The sequence below is a fragment of the Aptenodytes patagonicus genome, chromosome Z (genome assembly GCF_965638725.1).
Source record: "Aptenodytes patagonicus chromosome Z, bAptPat1.pri.cur, whole genome shotgun sequence".
NCBI classification, from domain to species: domain Eukaryota; kingdom Metazoa; phylum Chordata; class Aves; order Sphenisciformes; family Spheniscidae; genus Aptenodytes; species Aptenodytes patagonicus.
Genome location: NC_134982.1, coordinates 9640977 through 9662336, shown reverse-complemented (window position 1 = coordinate 9662336; position 21360 = coordinate 9640977). Strand labels below are relative to the sequence as shown.

Sequence of the window (21360 nt, the reverse complement as noted above, 5' to 3'; positions counted from 1 at the left end):
AGGACAAAGATCTGGACTCAGTGCAGCAAAATGTAGGAGCCTTTGCTGGATGAACGTGGTAGGATTTGTGAACTGATTTATTTTGATAGAATCTGTTAACTCTGTGCATGCCAGCCCCCCCTTTCACACTGCCTTGTCTTGTAATCCCCATGTCCAGCGAGAAATCCATGCCCAGCCTTGGAGACAGGATTCAGTATGCTGAGCAGAGTGTATGTCTCATCACGAAGCAGCACCTCTTCAGCACTGTTAAACTAGGGGAGCAAAAATAGTGCCTGATAGACCTGAGTTTCCTCTCCATGAACAGTAGGAAATAGAAGCTACCACAAAAGAGCACACATTTAATGTTACACTCTTCCAGGAAAGCTTTACAATGTTTGGGCTATGTCTGCAGTCAACACTGGTGCAGAACTACAGATGATCATCAGAGCTGGCTGCAGAAGTCTGTGAAAAATATAGAGCTTTTGGGAATGAAAGAAATCCCTCTCCTCCCCAAAATGAGATGAAAGGTCAGTAACTGCGATTCTTAAATTTCTGATAGGAGGCAGAGATGGGAAGAAATAGATCTGCTGAGGAAGGAAGGCACTGATGTATTTTTGGCTGGCTCCAAGGACATCCTAACTTCATGGGTTGGTTGATTCCCCACAGCGTGATCTCCCCAGGGGAAGAGGGGTGCAGTGGAGGGGGGATCCAGCAGCAGCCCCGACAGCAGGCAGACAGTTGCCTCGGGAGCTGGGCTGCCACTGAGCCTGGGGAGATGGGCAGGTGAGCTGTCAGGAGACTGACAAAGAGCAGCTAAAATCATCACGCTCCCATGGTACGCTTCCCTTTTGACACACTGGTATTCGTTGATGGAAATACAGTCAGTGGGGAAATTGCCAGCTCAGCCTCTGGCTGCAGCAGTAGAGGTAGACCAGCTCTGTGCCAGAGGAGCTGGGCTCTTGCGGGGCCCTCATTTTTCTAGCAGAGGTGGGATTGCCTGGGATTTGCATAGGGGCAGTGTTATTAACTGGCTTACACACCCCTGTGTACCTGTAACCAGAAAAAAATAGTCTCGGTGAAGGCAGAGTTGTTCTGCTACAAATTGGGAATAGTGTAGTGAACCACAACTATGGACATACATATGCGTAAGTCCAAGCTATGCATATTCAATAGCCTCTCCAGATCCTCAGTAATGAATAAAGACTTGTGGAATTAACATGCTAAAAAAAAAAACAATCTAAGGCCACACAACGAGCGATGTTCCCCTGGATTAGCAGCCTGTTCTGGGAGGAAGTGATTTTCATTGGCAAAGGATCTTTCTTTTTGACCTGTTAGTCTCTCTTTAATAAATCTATAACCCACTCAAACAATGTGGTGAAGAGCAAGAGGTTGAAAGAAGTGCTTCAGGAAAACAAAGGTATGGAGAGATGAATGCTCTATTCAAGGGTGGAGAGCAGTTTTCAGAAGTTATTATAAGAGCTAAACAGAAAGGGGTGGGTGGGGTGGGGGATGGAAGAAAAAAAAACCTAGCCAAAATTCCCCTGTATTTCTGCCCAAGGCTGGGCAACTTTTCATTTTTTTAAATCACATGATGTAGTTATTGATCTTTCCCCAAATCACACTCTTAATTGCAGCTCATTGACAAATGAATATTTTAATGCATACATTTCCTGCTAATTATCACCTGGACTAGTCCTTAATTAGATTTCAACACTCATTTAATTAACCCTGATCCAAGAGACTGTTTGGTAACCTGTTTCTAATGATTTAAACCTATTTGCAGCTGTATTGGAGGGAGGCACTGGTTCACAGCAGATTGGGCTGTTCAGAGCTGCTGTCGTGATTTGCAGAGCAGAGGCTGCAGCGTGGTGGGCACAATGCAGCATGGAGGATTTTGAAACTGAATATGGTGAATGAGTATTTATCTCTGCAAATGGGTTTTGAAGATGTGACCTGTTCTAGTTAACAGGACAGAGAAGTGTAAATAAGTTGGTGCCTTCTTCCTTCCCCTTTCTCTCTCTATTTGCCCTGGAAGTCTTAGGGCCAGAGAACTGCCTCAGGAAATTGCTGATGCCTCACGCTGTTGAAAACCAAGCTATTATTGTAGATGGCATCATGAAAACATGGGTAACCTCCACATGAAGTTCTTGCCCCTGGAGTGTTCTTCCCTCCTGATGTGAGTCGTAGTGACTGCACAGCAGCCATTTGACCCAATGGGATCTAAGACTGCCTCTTATGAGATGTTTTTCTGGGTTGCCTGTCACAGCAGGACTTCAGACCTCTTTGAACATCACTATTGTATACCCAGGGCAGAAAGGCCATTGACAAATAGAAGCAAGTTAGAGCACACACTACAAAGAAAGAGGAGAAAAAGGAGGGTTTTTTAAGAGCGCTCTGCAATGAGATGCGGATGTAAGCAGTTGAAGATATGTAGCCAGTAGAGATGCTGCATTGCTTTGAATATGAAGATTGACCTTGGGATTGATGCTTTCTGTATGTGGTTCCTCATATGCAGCCCTTTCACATGGCCCAAAGGAAATCAGGCAGTAAACTCCATCAGATCACACAGTGCAGGATTTTTAGCAGAGGAGCCACCCAGTGCTGTTCATCTACAAGCAGCACAAGACTACTTTCTACTCCAGTGACTCCTACTAACCCACTGGGTAACATTAGAAATGCCACAGAATGGGCCAGATTTTCCATGGGGTAAAAACTGCAGAGCCCTTCATCTGGACTATTTATTGCTTCCACAAGCAGTTAAACCATGGTGTAAATCAGCCGTTGTCTGCTGACAAAGGCAATAGGTCCTGTCTGCTAGGTCATTTATTAGTAATACATAATCTCCCCCTTGCTCTCTCCAGGTGTTGGACTGGACCTTATATTTTGCCAACCCCCAAGAGAGTTACAATGGGTAAGTCAATAATGTTTGAAATGTACTTTGAGATCTGTGTGTTAATTCTGCATTTTACCGAGGGAAGGACCCATTTATTTTTCTACCCTGCAGATCCACAGTCAAAAGACACTATCATGAAAGTGAACATTCCTGCTTGCGCCTCTGCAATAGGCTACTTGGAATTGGCATTTATCTCCTTTCCCATCAAATCAACCTCCTTTTTCAAGTGCTTTGATATCTACTGATGAAAAGAATAATATAAGGGCTGTATTATTATGCCTTCCCTCTTCTCTCTTGGGCCAGCAAGTCTACTTAATATGACTATCTTGCTTCCCGTCCTCCTCCCGTGCACGGTAATGAATTGCTCCCCTTAGTCAGCAGAGTCAGGTGCTCTCTAGGCTGGCGGGGCGAGGGAAAAGATGGAGGAAAAATCACTCTGTGCCACACTCACTTTGTAATCCCTAATCAGAGTCCTCTGTGGGAAAAACTAATTTCCCAGCCTGTCTTGACGTGTGAAATAAAGTCATTCTTGAAAACGGGAGCTTGACAGGTTGCTTGTGAAATTTCATATTCAACTAAAAATAAAATATCCATCCATTGATATTTCATTTAAAGGCAAAGGAAAACAAATCTTTTGCCTGGTTGTTGGGACTGTTTCCCATTAGCTATGTCCTTCCAAGTGGAGTGTATACAGAAATTAAGCAGAAGTTTTTCAGGAGACCAAATAATACTCCACGGCATCAGGGAAAGTTGCTTCTCCCTAGAACAATATTCATAGGAAAAGTTTTGTGAAGATATTTCCTTGCAGAATATATGCCTGAATTTTCTTTTCCTGTCAGCCCTATAAGTCTCCTCTGACTCAGTAGGTTACCGATCTCTACAGATGGTTAGACATCTTTTTCTTGCAAAACTGATGAATTTGGGCCTAATTCACCAAAGCCATTAAATCATGTTTCACTTTAAGCTTAGTGAATGTCCTATTGGAGGTAAGCATACACCTAAGTACCTTATTGCAAGGGTGTTTCTCTCATACAGGTGGACTTTTATATCTTGGTTACCTCAAATGGAGCCAGTTAAAAGTTCTGGGCCAAAAATATTTAAAAAAGGTTTGTTACATTAAAGTTCCAGTGACTAAAGCTCTTCAGTATAAGAGATCTGAATGTGCAGATCCTATTAAGTACCTTTCAAAATGTCAGCCGTGCACACCAGCTAAGACGCTTAAATGAAGAGGTGCTGCTGGACACTTCTCATTTGGGCAATCAGACTACCTTCCTAAGTGTCACCACGTGAATGGGGTTGCTTGTGTTGGAAATTTTGCCTTAGCACACCCTTCGCGACTGCAAAGCAGAGCTGGGAGGATGCTGACCTTCAGCAAGCCATTCAGGGTAGTATTTCCACACAAGGATCCTTGATGTTAGGGCCCGAAAGCCAAAGGAGGATTTCTTTGCTTTGGGCTCTGTCACATCAGGCCATTTGGTATGATGCCTCCTAAGTTTGAAAACAAAACCAGATTTTTTGCAGGAAATGCCTGTGTAGCTCTACTGAAAATAGGGCTGCTGAATTAGCCAGTGGGGGCTTGACCCCAACCTGGGATTTTAGACAAGCAAAAAAGAAACTACTGTCCAATTAAAACTGTAGAGCAGAGGGAATTTTAGCTAGGTAGAAATGTAATTACCCATGCTGGAAGATGGCCAGAAGACCAGGACTAACATCCCTCCCCTCCTGTGAAATAAGCTATGTTTTTCTGTACTCAGGGCTTCAATTTCATGTCTCATCTGAAAGATGAGTAGGACGGCAGTCACTAGGAATGATTTCCACTGTACAGTCCTGAGAGCTGGTTTAGACACACTTGAGATGAGAGTGACAGAGACAGAGCAGGGAAAGGAGGCATTCATCCAGGGCTGGAGTGACAGACCCTTTGATAATGCTGCTCCCTCGGTAGAGGGGATTCTTCATGCAATGTCTAAGCAGAGAGAGTTGCTGCAGGTACTTCCCTTCACAGGTCTCCGGAGCTGTAATTTATTTGGAGTGGAAGCTTGATTTAGGTTTTACTTGCCCATACACTACTTAGCAGGTGTCTCTCTGAGCTAAAGTTATTGCTTTCCACAGGGCAACAGAATCATTGGCTCCTGGTGGCACTGTACCCAATTCTAATTAGAAAGAACTCGATATATAACCTGGGTATTAGTATGCCCCTCAAATCAAAGCCAGATATCCAAACAACCTAAACTTCAAAGCAGGGTTCTTCAAGCAGTTCTGCATTTTTCAGCTCAGTCTACGGATGATAAAAGTCCTCACAGAACCGTTTGCCTTCCTTAATGCATTATGAAGTGGAAAGTGTTGTTATACCAGCAGACTGGAAATTCTTACCCGCTATTTAGGAATATGAAAGCAATAAATAATTCTTTTTTGTCCATTTGAAGAAAAACTTAAAGTCCAGAATTCAAAAGAAAATGTTATAGGTTTCCCTTTCCCAATAACAGTAACATGGTTTGGAAGATAAGGTATGTTTAGTTCTGTATTTACTAAAAAAATACTTGCCCTGAAAATATTCTTACAGCAACGAATGATGACTTGATGTAATTTTTTTATAAATTATTATTACTATTAAGAAAATGTTTGGTAGCTACAGCATAGAGCCCCATGAAAGCTAGTATCTGAATGATGCCTCTTTCTAGCTAAATAGGCAAGGATGAAAATAGAAGAAGTGGAATAATTCCAGAGCCATAAAGTGAATTGTCTATTGTCACAGTGAGGCAGCATCACAACCAGGGATGGAGCCCCTGATGCTTTGGGACTCTGCTCACATGAGCTCCACTTTTCCCTGGCAGTTCAGGATGAGGACATGAACAGCCTAAGATGACTTGGAAAGGAACAGATGTTGAGGAAGGGCTGGTAAGCTGGGCAGATACATTTCAACTGTGCATGTGACATAAAAGAACATTTCAGCGGCACTGAGTTGCAAACATGCTGCACATGACTGGGCATCCCAGGTCACAGTCATGCTGTATGACTCTAGGCTACCATGGTGTAAAGCATGTTTTTTGACATGAGCTATGAGATGGTGTAAACTCAGTGAAGCTCTGCTGGTTTTGGTGGAACAAGAAGTTGGTTTATGCTGAAGGATCTGCCCTGGCTGCATTCAACTCCACCAAGACTGAAACGTGTCTTCTTGCTGCTGGGTGAGACTTCACAACCACTATTCCTGTGAGTACCACACAGACCTTTAGGATGGGAAGGCAAGCATATTCCCCCACCTGATTTCACTTGCCAGCGGACATCCGAAGCAAAGACATTGGTGTCTGATAGGATGCTTCACATTTGTGAATTTGTGTGGACTTCAACTGAGGGTCTTATCTGAAAGTTACTTTTTTGATCTAAATACATCTTCGCCCTTTAAAAATTCATTTTGATCTTTGCAAAACCCATTCGGGTAATAGCTACTGAATCACTTAATGCCGACTATGTTTTCGATAGGGATAGCGATCTACCAATTACTAAGGTCTTTCTGTTTTCCTTACAAGGATGTGTGTTATCAATCCAGACCACACACCTGAGCAGGGCTGGGAAGGAGTGGATTAAAGGGAAACAAGCAGAAGCATCCAGAGTGATTTAATGTTGATGCAGAGCCTACTTAAATCAAAGGGAAGATGCCACTGATGTAAATGAGGTTTGGAGCAAAAAAAAGAGGAGGGGAGGAGGGGGGAAGAAAGCAAACAAAGACGCAAAGACCTAACGCTGACATCTTCATTCCTCTCAGCGGTGGGAAGAGCATGTCCTTATTAGAGGAAGGTGGTGATGCCTGGTGGAACTCCCTCCAGTAGGCTGGGAACACCCCTGTTGGGTAGGCAGCCTTTTATGCCTCCCAGGCTGGAGGCTTATCAACGTCTCTGATATCCCAAAAAGGTCAGTGCTTGCGAATCGTTTTAGCCCCCGCAAGTCCTAATCTCATCCAGATGAGAAAAATGTTGAGTGCAGCGAGACTCACAGGGGCTGCTGCCAACATCAGGACTTGGGCAACGCTCGGCAGTTGCACGGTCCCACTCCCGCTTTCCCCCAGCCGCCTCCATGACTGTTGATTTCGTTCCCAACTCCCCCTGGACCCATAAAGAGATGTTATGGAGCCAATTAAATCCTTTTGTCTAGAGCGAGGCTGTGCGGCTCACGAGCAGTTATCCCTCTTATCCCATTTGGAGGCAATGAATGCTGCAGTTCGGAGGGAGCGAGGAAGCCTGAGGAAGACGGCAAGTGAAGCCTGTCACGTCCCACAGCTCTCTTCGCTGTCCTGCCAGATGCCTGCGTGGCTACGGAGATGTGACTAAAGAAGTAAAGGCCGTCTTTGGCGCCAGTATGATTCATACCCCCTGTCAGGCAGCCAGGCTGTCTGGATTTCTATTCTGGGACCCAGAAACATGTGATTTATTAGTTCATTTATGGAACAAGGGTGGAGGCAGGGAACATGGTCCTATGATTTTGTTTTTTATAGAAAGAATTAAGGGAAATTATGGTAACACTGGGAAACTGCTGGCCCAAAGCTTGTACAATCAGCTGTCTTGGTGGCAGCAGTGGGATGGGATAGTCTATGAAACTTAGTCCCCCTCCAGCCAGAACCCACTGCCCAAAGGAAAGTGAGGCTGAGGTATCAAGAGCCATTGGATTTTGATGGAAGAAATGATTGCAAATTAACATCTATCTATTACGCATCCATTACTTCTTTCATCCCAAAGGACAACACATGACTTTATAAATGGTGTTTAGGTAGCATATTCAGAAAAATCATTTGTTACTGGAAGGAGGGCCAGGCCTGCTCTTGGTGAGTTATGAATGGGTTCCTAACGTATTATTATTTTTTAATAGAAGGAATGGGTGTGCTGTGCCTTGCCCTGAGTTAAGTAAGCCAGTCTGTGTGTTACACAAAGGCATTTCATGGAGTGCATGTTCTTTAAAGAGCAGAAGATCAGCAATGAAGAGAAAAAAAATGGGTCTGAGCTGGCATCTCCATTCTCTTCCATCAGCTTCTCCAACATCAACAGCATAAAATAAGGCCTCAGCCTTCTGCATTAATCTGAGCAGATGGACTTGTGTCGATGATACCCCACTCTGCCCTAGACTTTGTGACTTTGGGCAAGTAACTTTAGGGCAAATCCAGCTATGAGGCATGAAAGGCATTTAGATGCTGGACTCTCATCAACTTTCACCTGGAATTACCTTTGAAAATCCCCCCGTTATATTTCTGTGTTCATGTAAAACTAAAGTCTAATGATTTTCCCATTTCCTACTTACCCTGACAGCCTGAGGGGGTCACTAACTCTCTGTCTCTCTACTGACTGTCACAAGGCAGTTTTTATTAACTGAGGACTTGAGCCCATGCTGGAATCTAAATGAGAGTAAATTTTTGTTGGTTAATTGATACTCTGAATCATGGTCTGTTTAATTGTTATCTATTTGTATTATGAGTTTGTCTAAGGTTCTGTTTATGTTACCTGAATATTTTGAAGACACCCTTGGGAAGTGAGGTGGTGGACTGATGGCTTCAAGTTTGACATTCTTAATTCTATTTTGTCCAGATTTAAGTAAATATTAATATTTAGATGCTCAAGCATCCACCAGTTATTACTCCTCTACTGGGACCAGGAACAAGAATTGCTGTGACCTTGGCTGTGAACTGACTAAATATACTGATTAATTGTGTATAAGACCAGTTCATTCCCAGACATTGTTTTGTTGCTTCTTTTGCTTATCTCTTATGTCTTGTCTCTTAGAGGGACATTTGAATGACCTGATTGCAGCCATTTTGGGTTATCTGTTCTAAACCATCAATTACTTAAGACAGACAGATGTCTCTCTGAAGGGCTAGTCTCTCTCTATCAACTGTAAGGGAAGTGTAGATGATAAGATTACAGATGACCCCTAAGTTTTATACTTTGACCAACACTGATGTAATTCAGGCAGGTCAACCCTGGCCTTCAGTTGGTAAACTGCTGAGTGTGGGAACTTTCCTGTAAGAGGTTTGTATGGTGCTTAGCACACAGCAATTCCATGTAAGACCAACAATAACCACATTTCCAACAGTAGTAGTCTGAGAGGAAATCTGCTAGAGTTTCTAAGAGAGTGAAGAGCATGTTCGTGTTGAGGTGAGACCTGCAAACATGAAGCTGTGGCTTCATACACCCAGCTCACAGGTTTGGTTGACTTCCTGAAGATGTGTCTTGCTGGAAGTGGAACATGCTACAAGTTTTGAATTGCCGTCAAACTCCCTCAACTTAGTGGAAATGACAATCCTACTTCTGAGCACTAAAGGCTGCCATGAGCCTGAAGGGAGAAGGGGCATGTGCAGCTGGATGTGTGTGCGTATTTGTGAAGAAGGAAAGAGAGATGAGGAAAGTTTCTCCTATGAAAGAAATGATCCAATTTGAAGCAAGTCCCTCATGGGAAGAGCTGTGACAGAGGCTGCTCTGTTCCTGTTAATTTTCACAGTGCAGCTGTCAGCGGGTCTGTAAATAGTACTCCGCGAAGCCAACACTTCCTATCCACACATCAACCATTCAATTAACAGAAGAACAGAAGAAGGAAATAAAGTGCACCACAGCCTTCTATCACAGCTTTGATGTTTCCCAGCAATTTATGAAAGTGTACACAAATCTAATTACAAGCCCCACTGCTTCCCATTTACATGGAGCTCCTCAAGTTCAGAGCTGTTTATATCAAAATAATTGTTAAAAATACCTCAGCTGATCTATGGCATTGTGGCCCCCCACTCACTGGAGCCGCCACGCTGCTCCTCCCAGGGAGTTTCTGCCGACTCAGCGCTTTGGTGCCAGCGTGCACACATAATAACAGCCGCTTCCCCGCTGTTCTGCAAGAGAAGTGCCCGGGCTACAACTTCATCATGCCCACAAAGGCCTATTTTCCTTCTTTCCTCCAACTGCTCAGAGCTCCTTCTGCAGACTCTCACTGCTTTCTCTTCCACTCCTAACTCACCTAAATATTCCTCTGCTGTGTTGACAGGGGGTGAGAACAGCTGCTTGGCCGGATTCCGTAATGGGACTGTGTCTGAAGGCAACTTCACAGTCTTTTGCAAAGTCGTAACTGCACTGTAGGAATGCACATCAATAATAACAGCAGTCATAAACACGAGCCGGGGGTTGGCTTCTTTGATGGGGTGCCTGACCATCCAAAGTCAGGAAGATGGGAACCGGTGTCCCGTTTGCCATGCATTTGAAAGAGGGCCATTGCACATGATGTATTGACAATGACATTTGTTTCTCGGGGCAATCTTTTATAATCTCATATTTAAGTCACTCTCACTTGGTGAGAAAAGGTGAAAAATTCCTCTGGTTTAATTAATGGCAATCTCTTACAGTATGGGAGGGTAGATAGTACATTGTATAAGGCAAGAAGAGAATCCCTTCATCTGACTATTAATTGTGTTTGGTTGGGAATTTTGGTGTCATGGGTGGACTTTCAAGAAGCATGGTAGGTGGAGGCTGAAAGTCAACCTTGTTCACGGTGTTGTGTCATTCATATTTTCTTGATTAATAAAGAAAATAGTAAATACAACAACTAGAGATCTAATTGGTCTGTCGCCTAACAACACTGAGCAATAACTGCATAATTTTATATAGGTGGTTCCTGAGCAGAGATTTGAAGTTGTTTTTGTCATTTGTGTTGATAAGAGCTGCACAGAAAAATGTTGAAATGAAAGCCCCCCAAGTTAACAAAGTTTTGGGTTGCAGTACTTTTTTTTTTTTTTTGAAGTTCAACTAAGTTGAATCTTTCTCTGAAAGGCAGACATCTGTTCAATACTTGTTTCCAAGTCTCACATTTTCCTTTCTTTTCACAAAACCAGGGAATCCATCTGAAAAAGTAATTTTCAAGGAAGATGTTCAGCCAGGCGTAGATAGACTTGGGATGCTATTGCCTGGACACAGAAGAAATGCTGTGGTTTGACCAAGCTGATGCAGACTTCTATAGCAAAACAAAAGAGGACTTGGCCTGTGTGATGAGGGAAGCCACCTTAGACCTCTGGAGGTCTTAATGGCCTTAAATTTCATTAATTAAAGCAAGATATAGAATGAATGTGGTGCTGACAATCAGTGTTAGACAAGTTCACAGTACATCAAATGGATCATGAGTGGACTCAGATGTGGAATACCTGGTTTCTGAATCCCAAATTTCTTTACTTGGGCAGCAAACACGCAGAATGGGATTCGGCTTCCCTTGCACTGGACATGAAGCTAGGTGTCCACTCTAAGCTGTTTACTCCTTGCTCACTCGGTGAGGAAGCAGATGCCTCCATGGCTCAGTCAGGCAATCCTAAAGTACATGTCTGAGGTATGTGGGAAGATTCACCATCGGAAGAGAAGTCAAATGAATAGCTTTAATATCTGATTTGCAGGTGGCTAATGTCAGCTGGTACAGAGTCACCCTAGATCTTTAGCTCCAGTAAGATTACTGTGGCAGCGACAAGTGCAGCAGAAGGATTTCAGGGTGGCAGGAGTGTATCACTGGTGAGCAAAGGCAATTGTAGACTCTGAGACATCTGCAGGAAGCAAGTGTTTTTAGCTTTTTTTTAAACAATATGGGTCCTTTTTCATTCTAAGTTGCACTTCAGGTGAAGAACCACTATTTTGGAACTGGCAGACCATAGGAATCCAACACCTAAAATTAGCTAAAATGCACACTTCTATTTGGGTTTTGGTTTGACCAGTTTCAAATTCTATTTCTGTAAAATAAAATTCCTCCAGAGGTATCTGTTTCTCTCTATTGATTATAATAGAAACTTAGATGACAAACACTTAGATGACAACCTCAGACATAGTTCTGTAGTTTCTGGATGTCTCAAATTGGGTGAGACAGGTCCCACCTCAGGTATTCAGTCTAATGCTGTTATGGAGATCTCCACTATAATTAATGAAAGGGACAGGCATGCCCAGAAAGTGATTTAGCCCATCCTAGCACAAATAAATAAATTCACAAATCTCTAGAAATGTCTCTCTCTCTCCTTTCTGTAGGAAACCTAGAGGATGTTTAGAATAGATTACAAACTTTTAGACTGTTAAAGCTAAATCAAATGAATCACACTCTTCACTTCTTCTCACCTCTATGCAGAAAATGTAGATAACAGTACTGTTTTACCCCTTCCAGGAATTAATTCATAACAAAAGAAATTCTAAGGTGCCACAGTGAGCAAAAAAGGTGCAACAGTAGTATAGTTTTTAACCCTGTGTACTTTCTGGGTAGGATAAAGGCTACTGTGATGTGTGATGAAGTGTGGAGTAGAGCTGTGTGGGTGGATGGACAAGGCCATATCTTAGATGTGTTAGATGTGTTGTGCAGAACGACTCTTCAACATTTGGCTGTCACCCGGATATGAAGACATGGAGAGAAGGAGAAAACCAAGCTGAAGATGATGCCTAGGTAGGAGCATGAATGACAGGTAGGATGATAATATTGTCCACAGTGATTGAGAATGGAGGCAGAGGAGAGAGGAGACAGGGTTTGGGAGGAAAAGTTCAAGAGCTGTGTTTTATGCATATTGAGCTTGTTCTGACAGCCAGACATCCACTAGGATATGCTGGAAAGACAGGCCAAGGTTTTAGTTTGGACAGGAGTCAGTCCTGCAGTAGAGAGGTTAGATCTGCAAGCTGTCACTATAGAAGTAGTAGCTGAATTTGTGTTGGTGGATAAGGCTGCTAGGGACACAGCTTGGATGAGGAAGGGAAGAGAATCAAGTGAAGTGACTTGTTTATGCCCCCATATGGATGGGGAAGAAAGACAGGAGGGGACAGAGTAACCAAAGCTAAAAGTACAGGGCATAGAATTGTTATAAATACATTATAAATACATGTAAAAGTACATGAAAATTGTGATCTTTCGTAAAGGAGGACATGGAGGTCAAGTAAAACTATGGTAAAGCTGATGAGTTGATAGGCAATATGATTTAAATAGACCCCAAAAAGCTCTCTTGGCAAGTAGATACAGAAAGAACTTTGGGCCTGCTCAAAAGTAAGGGATTTTGGGAAAGTTATTTCTAAAAGCAATTGATTGTGTGAAAATTGGAAAGCTGTAGACCCTTAGGAGAAACAAATGCCTTGCATAGAGAAGTGGGCTTGTGACGGATGGTGGTCAGGCACCTGTCCAAGGAAAGGTTAATAAAAAAAAAAAAAGGAAAAAAACTTTCATAAAAGAAAGTTGCCTTTTGAAACTATTAGGCAACATATGTTGTGTGAACAGGAAGTCACAGTAGAGCAATAATCCTGACAGCTGTGGAGAAACAGGAGTCTGCCGCAGGAACGAATGGCTCGAGACCTGACAAGAACGATGATGGATGCCCCGTTGGTAGTACACGAGGACAAGGCAAGAGACGTTTAAATTGGCTGAACCACAGGAACAACTTTGAGTTGGCATCGCAGCCGGACAAATGAGGCCAGTCCTAATGGTGAGAGAAATGGGAGGGGGGACTGAAGGAAGATGGCAGCAATGCAGCCCTCCTTTCCAAGGACGAGGGCTACATCGCTATCTCACCACGAGGTGGCTGCATTTGTCTGTGAACATCCAAGCCCTGAAAGAAGCTGCACACCCTGAAGCACCATGAAAATGAGAATGGGAACAGAGATCACTTGCAGGATTTGGCCCACCTCATTCAAAGCGCCTTAAGCATTTTGAGTCCCTGTGGGAAACACAGTGTGTGCTCCATGTCTTGATCAAGTGGCGGTCACTCGACGGGTCCTCACTAGTCTGCTTAGCTATGGTAACTGCCCATGTGCCTGCTTGTAGCTCATGGGAGATGCAAGGCAATGCCACATAACTTAGCTTATAATGAAGAGGATGAAATTAATAATTTTCTACTTGTTTTTCCTGTGAACTAAGAGTAGGTATGTGGACTGTTGCTGAGGTTCAGTCAATTCATGGCAACTTGTCAAGCCATGGAAACTCGATTGTGAATCTGGGATGTGCATCTAGTAAGGGTTAAACTATGATGCTTTTTCAGATGCCCAGATTTGGTTATTTGAGAACATTTCTAGAACGGGTATTTGAGTCAAATAAGTCAACAGGAAAAATGGTCCCATAAAAAACTGACCGATGAAACGGCCAAATTCTTGATTGTTTTGCACATCCTAAATTCAGTTGACGTTAGCAGGATGGGACGGAAATTTGCTCCCAAGTGGTCAAGAGATGAGTATTTTTTCTTATCTAAAGTGAGCTGGAAATAGGAAGGATAAGGGCTGGGGAAGGATAAGGGTATTTTGGATATAGTAGACCTAGATAAAATCTTCAACTCTCCTTGGTTTTTTTTCTGTTTTCTCCCATCTTTCTCTCACCTCTGTCACCTGAGTTTGCTAGCTTTTTGGGACAGGAACTGACTTTTTATTACACCTTTTTGTGGTACCACACCCTGTGGAACTGAAATTCCTGATGTCAGTTTACACACGTTATCACTTTGGATCAAAGTTTGAAAGAAAGTCATTAAAAGTACCTCTTTGACCTGTCTCAGGAAAGATGCCCATAATATTTCACTATGGGATGTCAGCATCAAGCCCAGCATCTGGTTTTGTTAGAAGGAATCTTTTAGGAAGAGACTCCTAAAAGTATTGTAATAGTTCAAAAAATTGAGACTCCCATCTGTAAGGAGATGTTTTTCAATAGTGCTGCTGGTAAACATGTACTATTTTTAATCTGATTTGTGTAAGATGGGGTTCCAAAAAATGAGATCTTGATGATTTGTTACTTTTAGAAACCTTTTCCCCTATAACGAATTTTCTGTTTTCATCCCTGATAAGACCTAGAGACAATCTGCCAGGCCCACCTGAAACTTATTTGGATAAATTAATGAATTTACATTAGAGTCTCTTACCGAAAGAGAGATTTTATACTCTTAAGAATACTTTATTGAGCTTCCTGCATCCTTTCCAAGTTGTCGGCATGCTTCTTAGCCTTTCATGATTTACACTGTGAATAATTAGTAATAAAAATAATATACTATTATAATAAACTTTAGATTGTCTTTCCTTGCTGACAGTGGAATGCCTTACATTCTTCTGGGTCTGTGTGATGGTGTATAAATATCACTTTGCATAGAAAATACATTTCCATTTCTACTTTCCTGAACTATCAGGCTTGAAACCCCATATTACTAGACATTTATCCAAGTGGAATGATCGCTCAAATGTTTCCTGGAAGATTCAGTAGTTGGTCTGACTGTCTTTCAAAAGTTGGATGCAGGGGACCACATTTATGCCTAGGTAGGCACTTTTGTAATAGCAGTGAGAGGTGCCCATCACTGTGTGATTTGTCTCTAGCTTCTAGTGCCATCATGTGAACGTGCTGCTCTCTGTTGAATGCTGGCAAAAAGTTCTTTATCCTTCACCTAGAGGCAAGGACTCTTTGGGGGGGGAAAGCAAAGAAGCCCTTAGACACAAGTTTCTGCTTGATTCATCCCTCTGAAACTTGAAAGGTTACACTCATGGTAAGTTTGACCCAATGTTTTTGGCATCTGTGAGCTATATGTCTTTTTTTCATGTCATCAAAACTGCTGGTGACAGAACACAGCACCCCTTGGGGTTCTGCACCTATGTGAAATGATAGTGTCTTCCTGGCCTTTCCAATGATGAGTTAAGCACACCCAAGGCCCTGCATGCCTGAGCTGTTATCCATTCTTCCCAGAAGATGAGTTGCAGAGCATAGATAAATCATCCCTCCTCCTCAATCAGGCCACAGGGCAGGAAAGGCTGGACCAGTCCTCACTTGCCCATGCTACAGAGCTACTCACCGGCATTGTCTGGCTGCCATGCAAGGCATTAATGGCTGCTTGGGCCTCTGCATGTGAAGAGTATTTCACAAATGCACACCCTGGAAGAGTAAAAAGAAGAACGTAAGAAAGGTTGCATTGGTACCATGAAAGTCAATCTAGCTGAGTATCCTGTCCTCAGAACTGGCCAATAAAGAAGGTAGTGGAGAGAGTGTAACAAGCAAATATGCTCTTGGTTATTCCTTCTCAAAGTCAAGTCATCAGCAACCTGAGGACCTTTTGAGGCAAAGCCATATCAAGAATTCCCACGCTGCTTGTAATGGGCACTGATGGACCCAAACTTAACAAGTACTTTTTAAATCCACTTATCTTTTGACCTCCACAGCTTCCAATGGCAGTGTTGCACAATTTTACAATTTATTGGGTGAAAATGAATTTCCTTTCATTTATATTGGACTTAATGCTGAATGCTCCTCCCTCTGGGGTTATGAGAAGCAGTAAGAAAATGTGCAAAAGTTATCAGAAAGTTACATATACTTGTTACAAGCAACCGCAGGCCAGCTGTACAGAAAGCATTCAGGTTACTCTAAACCCACAAGGTACCTTATCATATCACTGTCTGGTAGAGCTCCATGACAGACTGCTCAGAGCTTGTCTTGGCTCTAAGCAGCCTTGGTCTGACAAAGCATAGACAGCTTCTGATGAAGAAGCTGGGATGAAGGAGATCCACATGTGATGATTGCCATCTTGCCACCACCAAAATTTGAATCTTAGTCTTTCACCATAAGCCGCAGAGCCAGTGCCTGTATAGGTATTTTCCTCTGGACATTAGAAAAATGTAGGCAGTGTTTCTCTGGCCTGCATTGCCATGTGAGGAACCTCTCACTGAGCTCTTACATTAAGTTTTAGGGCAGAAAGATGCATTTATGAATATGTGCTAGAGTGCACAAATGATCAACACTTCAAAGGGTCACATGCACCACTAGAGTGGGGGAAAGTATTGCTAACACTCTTAGCTACAAGCAAACTAATTCAGAGAGAGGAATAGTAATTTCCATATGCTAAGGCAGTTTTTGGAACAGATTGGGAGAGATCTGAGAAGTTCTGGCTTCCATCCCCTTCTATTACTACCAAAGACTTTTGAGCTTTTAATCAATTGGCAAAGCCATAGCTGTTTCCCTAAAGGGGTGCAGATCACTGTGCAGGGGATGCCAGTCCTGACAATGGGACAGATCTCCTTTATTCCCTTTGCAGAATCTTTAGAAAGGCGACACTCCCTTATGGATCCATACAGTGCAGGGTGAAAACTGAAGCATTAGAACACCCCATTTACAAACTAGAAGAAGGAGCCCCAGAGGTCCCTAAAATCATCACTGCAGGCTGATAGAAGTGAGATTGAAGAAAGCAGTGATAGCCCCTTCTAAAAATAATACACACATACGAAAGCAGCTTACAGTTAGGAGCCCTTCACTTTGCATTACCCCCTCAGCACTGTGCTTAGACTGTATTTCAAGAAAAACATGATTGCTGCTAATAGTTGGATCTAATTTATAAGGAGCTGAAAGGAGACAATCATGAGAAAATGAGATAGATAAACTTCAGCTGGAAACAATAGGGATCAATTATGACATAATCTCAGCCCAGCATTCCTGGGCTCCTGACATACTACGCCTTCCTCTTCATTAATCAGAGATAATCCAGAATTAGGGTGTTTAATTATTTGCAGAGATTCTTTTGTACTTTCTGTCTCTAAAAAGAAGATGCTGATTAGCAAATATACAAAAGCTTTCCAGCTCCAGTCACCCATTGTATTTAGAGCAGGATTTTTGGCTGCAGTGTTGCTGTCATGTTGAAGGCTTCACTCTCTTCAAGTGAAATCCACCCCTGTGCTGATGGATCAGTGGAGCTCGACAAAGGTGGGAATGAAGGGAGCAGCAGGCATTTATCTTGTTTAATGCCCATGATGTTAATGGGATCCCTCCTACTGCTTCCAGTAGGTTTTGAGGTAGCAGAGTGAGTGAAAACTCAGCTTTCACTGGTGTATGGTGGCAAGGCAATAGCAGAGATCCCAACATTTTGGCCCTTTTGTTTGTGTGTTCAGTGGGATGGCTTCTGTACACAACATCAAATGTGCACATAATCTTCTTCCCTCCTATTTTCACCAGAACTCACTCCAGGACCTCATGAGCTGAGGGTGTGTGTCATGCCAGCCTCCTCAGAACAATGGTGTCCCTTTGACAGGAGCAGATCTGGAGTTTGAAGGGATTTTGACACACAGGAAGATATATAACCTGTGCTGAACAGGGAGATACATGTGCTCAAATGTTTTTTTCTTTCCTTACTTCCAGACTATAGATCTGAAAGGGCTGCTCTGACTGTCTTGTCAACTTGAAGGAGACTGCAGAGTCAGAGCCTAAGGTTATAATTGCAGAGGGTGTTAAGACCCCTCTTGGAACTTCTGGTGTTGTGGGAAATCTTTACTTTCTGAGTTACTGAAATAGACAGCTGCTGAATGGAGGAAAAAAAAGGGAAAGAAAAAAAAAAGAGGCTGTCTAGAGAGCAGCAATGCAGACCTTGTGGGTCCTGCTGGCTTGCTGAACTGGATCCACTTCAGCTTTCTCACCTGAGGACTCCTGCACTCCTGGCTGCACACTGGTGAGCTTTACCTGGAAGTGTGCAGGAAGGCTCCTTCCTCTCCCACCTCTCCCAGGAGAGACAAGTTCTGCATTCCTCTTCAGGCAGACAAATGCCTCGGTCCCAGCTCTTCTGCTACCTGGTTGCATGCTCCAGCCACTGTGCCTACCCCTGGGTGACTCATGCAGGAGATATTTCTGCAGCCTTTGAAGGGCCTGCCTCATGGCTCAGGGCTTCACCCATGGCTTCAGGCAAGGTTCAGGCAGCTTTCTGGCTGTGACTGGACTGTGGTGGCATTAAAACGGTAAGCTGAGACCTACCTTCTGAGAGTGTCGCTTGCATCGAGGTACCTGGAGGACTTAGAGGCTCACCACAGGGATGCCTGGTGGGGCTTCACATAATGGGTTGGGTAGGATTGAAGTCTATGGGATCTGATTGCTATCTGGCACTTAGACAGTCTGCTTAAATCTCAATTTAGGTGGAATTTAAGCCTTATGGGTTTTACCCAAAATAAGTAGCTCACAAGCAATATTGGTTTCTAGCAGATGGAAAACATTACAGACTGAGGATAACTTTGTGGGAGTTGTGGCTCGCCTGACTGTCTCCTAAGATAAGGGCACCAGCCTTAAGTTTTCTGTTGGATTGACTGCTCTGTGTGCGTGTATGTAACTGTGTGTGTGTAAATTAGGAGCTTCACATTCTCAGAAATAGCACCAGCAAATGGAAGCTGGTAATATTAACTCTGTCAAGGCTCAGTATTGATCCTGAACAGCTCAGTGAAATGCAAGCCTGAGACTGCAGCCCGCTAGCACTAATAATTAAACTGGTTAGCAATATGGAGCTGCCACTCAGATTCAGACTTATAATGAAATTGTTCAAGAAAAAAAAAAAAATAGAGCAAGTATGAATACAAGTCTGTGGGTTGGATCTCCTTTGGAACCTCTTGCAGATCTCAGACATTATTGCTTTTATTATCACTCTGTTTAACTCCTTTGTCATTAGATTTGTTCTGTACAATTCCGGGTGGAGGCAGACAGACGTATTTTTTTTACTTTTCTCCAATTTACTGATTTGCTCAGTGAATGGAGTGCTTAACTGCCTACTGTTATGACGGTTGCAGCTCTTCTAGGCCAACCTCGCCTACCCCTTCTCAGTGGGGCAGCCCCTGTCTTTGGGTGTCATGAAACTAAAGTAGCCATACGATTGAAGAAAGGTACCCACAGTTTATTTTCGGCCATTTATGTCAGGAAGGCTGAGCTTTGCTGACTTATATCAAACAGCTGCCCTATAATGCTGGTGTGAAGTCTTTTTTGGCCGCCAGTGATTTTATGGAACAGCAATATCTTTCTCCAGTGTATCACTGTGATTTGGATTTTTTTGCCTCTCTGTTGCAAAAATGTGCTGGTTGATGTTCTCACATGTCAAAATATCCAGTGAGATGAACTGCGTCAGCAGGACTGGTCTCTTCCCTGGTGCTGCACATTCCAGCACAGTTTAGTATATATTATATGCAGATCAATATTTAATGGACACATTATACTGTCAAGAGAAAAGGGCTTCCTATTCAAATTGAAGTTACTTTGTCTAGAGAGTGATGGGAAAAAAAATGACTCGCATATTCAAGAGAGAACTCTCATTCTTACACCTGGGCTGTAGAAAAGGATCCTTTGTGCTATCCAGGTAACAAGTGATGCCAAAAAGTGGCAGAAAGAGGTAAGGCACCTAGTTTTGCAATGAAGCATTTGCATGTTTCAAACAGTAAATGTCTACTGAGTGTAATGTTTAAATCAGCACCTGTACCCTTGCAATTATGATCAATGGCTGGTGTGTATCTATGCAAAGTTCAACTGAAGAAGGGGAAGACCTGGGGCTGGTGGGTGGGAAACAAGCAGACACGGTGGTGGAGCGGGTGAGTCAAGATATAAAGTAGCAACCTTGGCTTCGTTTAAAGAAAGAATTGACCTGTTCAACAGGGTGGGGAGAGCACATCTTGAGCGAATGTAAAGGCCCTGTATTCAGAGGGGAGGCTCTGCCCTGCAAGCAAACAGCAATAGGCATCAATTTTCACAGGGTGAGACATAGCTCATTGCGGGGCATGTGTTTTTAAGTGCAATCGCCTTTTTCCTCTCATGCACAAGCAGACAGTGACCATCAAAGAAGTGGCCTCCCTTGGCAAATGTGACCCCTCCTAATGTAGGAGATGCTGTCCTGGAGGCTACCTAGTGACTTTCTCACACCAGAAAATGATACGTACACTGAGACCGGGTCTAGCTTGACACTAAAGCCAGAGTGTGCCACAAGCCATCACCTTACCTTTGCTGTTGCCATCGGGTCCCCGAAGGATTGTGCACTCCTCAATGTTGCCAAACGCCTCGAATAGCCTGCGCACATCATCTTCTGACTGCTGCTTATTGAGCATGCCCACAAAGAGTTTTCTGTCTTCTGGAACAAAATAAAGAGATGCTTACCATATTTCAGGAGGGATGTGAAAGCCAAGATGGCTCAGTATCACATGAAAACAAATGGTGATTTCATTGAGCTGACATATTTCAGAAGCTGCTAGTCATTTCAGGTGGCTGGCTCAAAAAACCTTAATAACATCTGACTTTCAAGGAGTACTTGAGAATAATTTGGCAATTAAAAAAAAAACCAACAAAACAAAAACAAACCAAAAAGGTTTGGTTATATATAAAATCTTTAACTGCTTCTAAAAATCTAGGCACTGAAGTCTTCCAAATCAGCTTTTTCTGATCAATTTTTGCAGTCAGCTTTCAGTAACTGAGATGACAACATTGTTCAGACTGCGATCCAAAAGGAATGTGGATAAAGATAGTACACAGAAATAAAGTCCAAATGAAAAATCACATAAGGTAGTAGCCCTCACAATACTAAATAAGTTGCAGGAAAAAAATGTTTAACATAAGCTGTTTTAAATCAGGATATAACGGAAGCCACAGTCTGTAAAAGGATATTTGTCATTCATACCCACTCACAGACACATACCTACAAGTTTGGATGAGTTTTTTAATATGCTTTTGAAGTTCATTTGAAATAAGCCCAAAGTTTTTGAAACATCTATTGTTTTTTGAAACATAAAGTTAAC

At 42.9% G+C, this 21360-nt stretch overlaps 1 protein-coding gene across 14 annotated transcripts in view; it reads right to left on the bottom strand.

Annotated features, from left to right (window-relative positions):
• The window catches only part of LOC143172364 (CUGBP Elav-like family member 4), a 719169-nt gene that overhangs the window by 88303 nt on the left and 609506 nt on the right, over positions 1 to 21360 (bottom strand). For 9 of the 14 annotated variants that reach the window (XR_012997334.1, XR_012997335.1, XM_076361730.1 and 6 more), the window contains exons 4-5: positions 20571 to 20699; positions 15645 to 15724 (exon numbers count right to left, since the gene is read on the bottom strand). Coding sequence is in view for 12 of the 14 variants with exons in the window: in XM_076361730.1 (XP_076217845.1) it covers positions 15645 to 15724; positions 20571 to 20699 (209 nt within the window). In the remaining 2 variants the exon portion in view is untranslated. The remainder of the gene's footprint in view (positions 1 to 15644; positions 15725 to 20570; positions 20700 to 21360) is intronic. The other 5 variants (XM_076361720.1, XM_076361724.1, XM_076361728.1 and 2 more) reach the window with 1 other exon arrangement.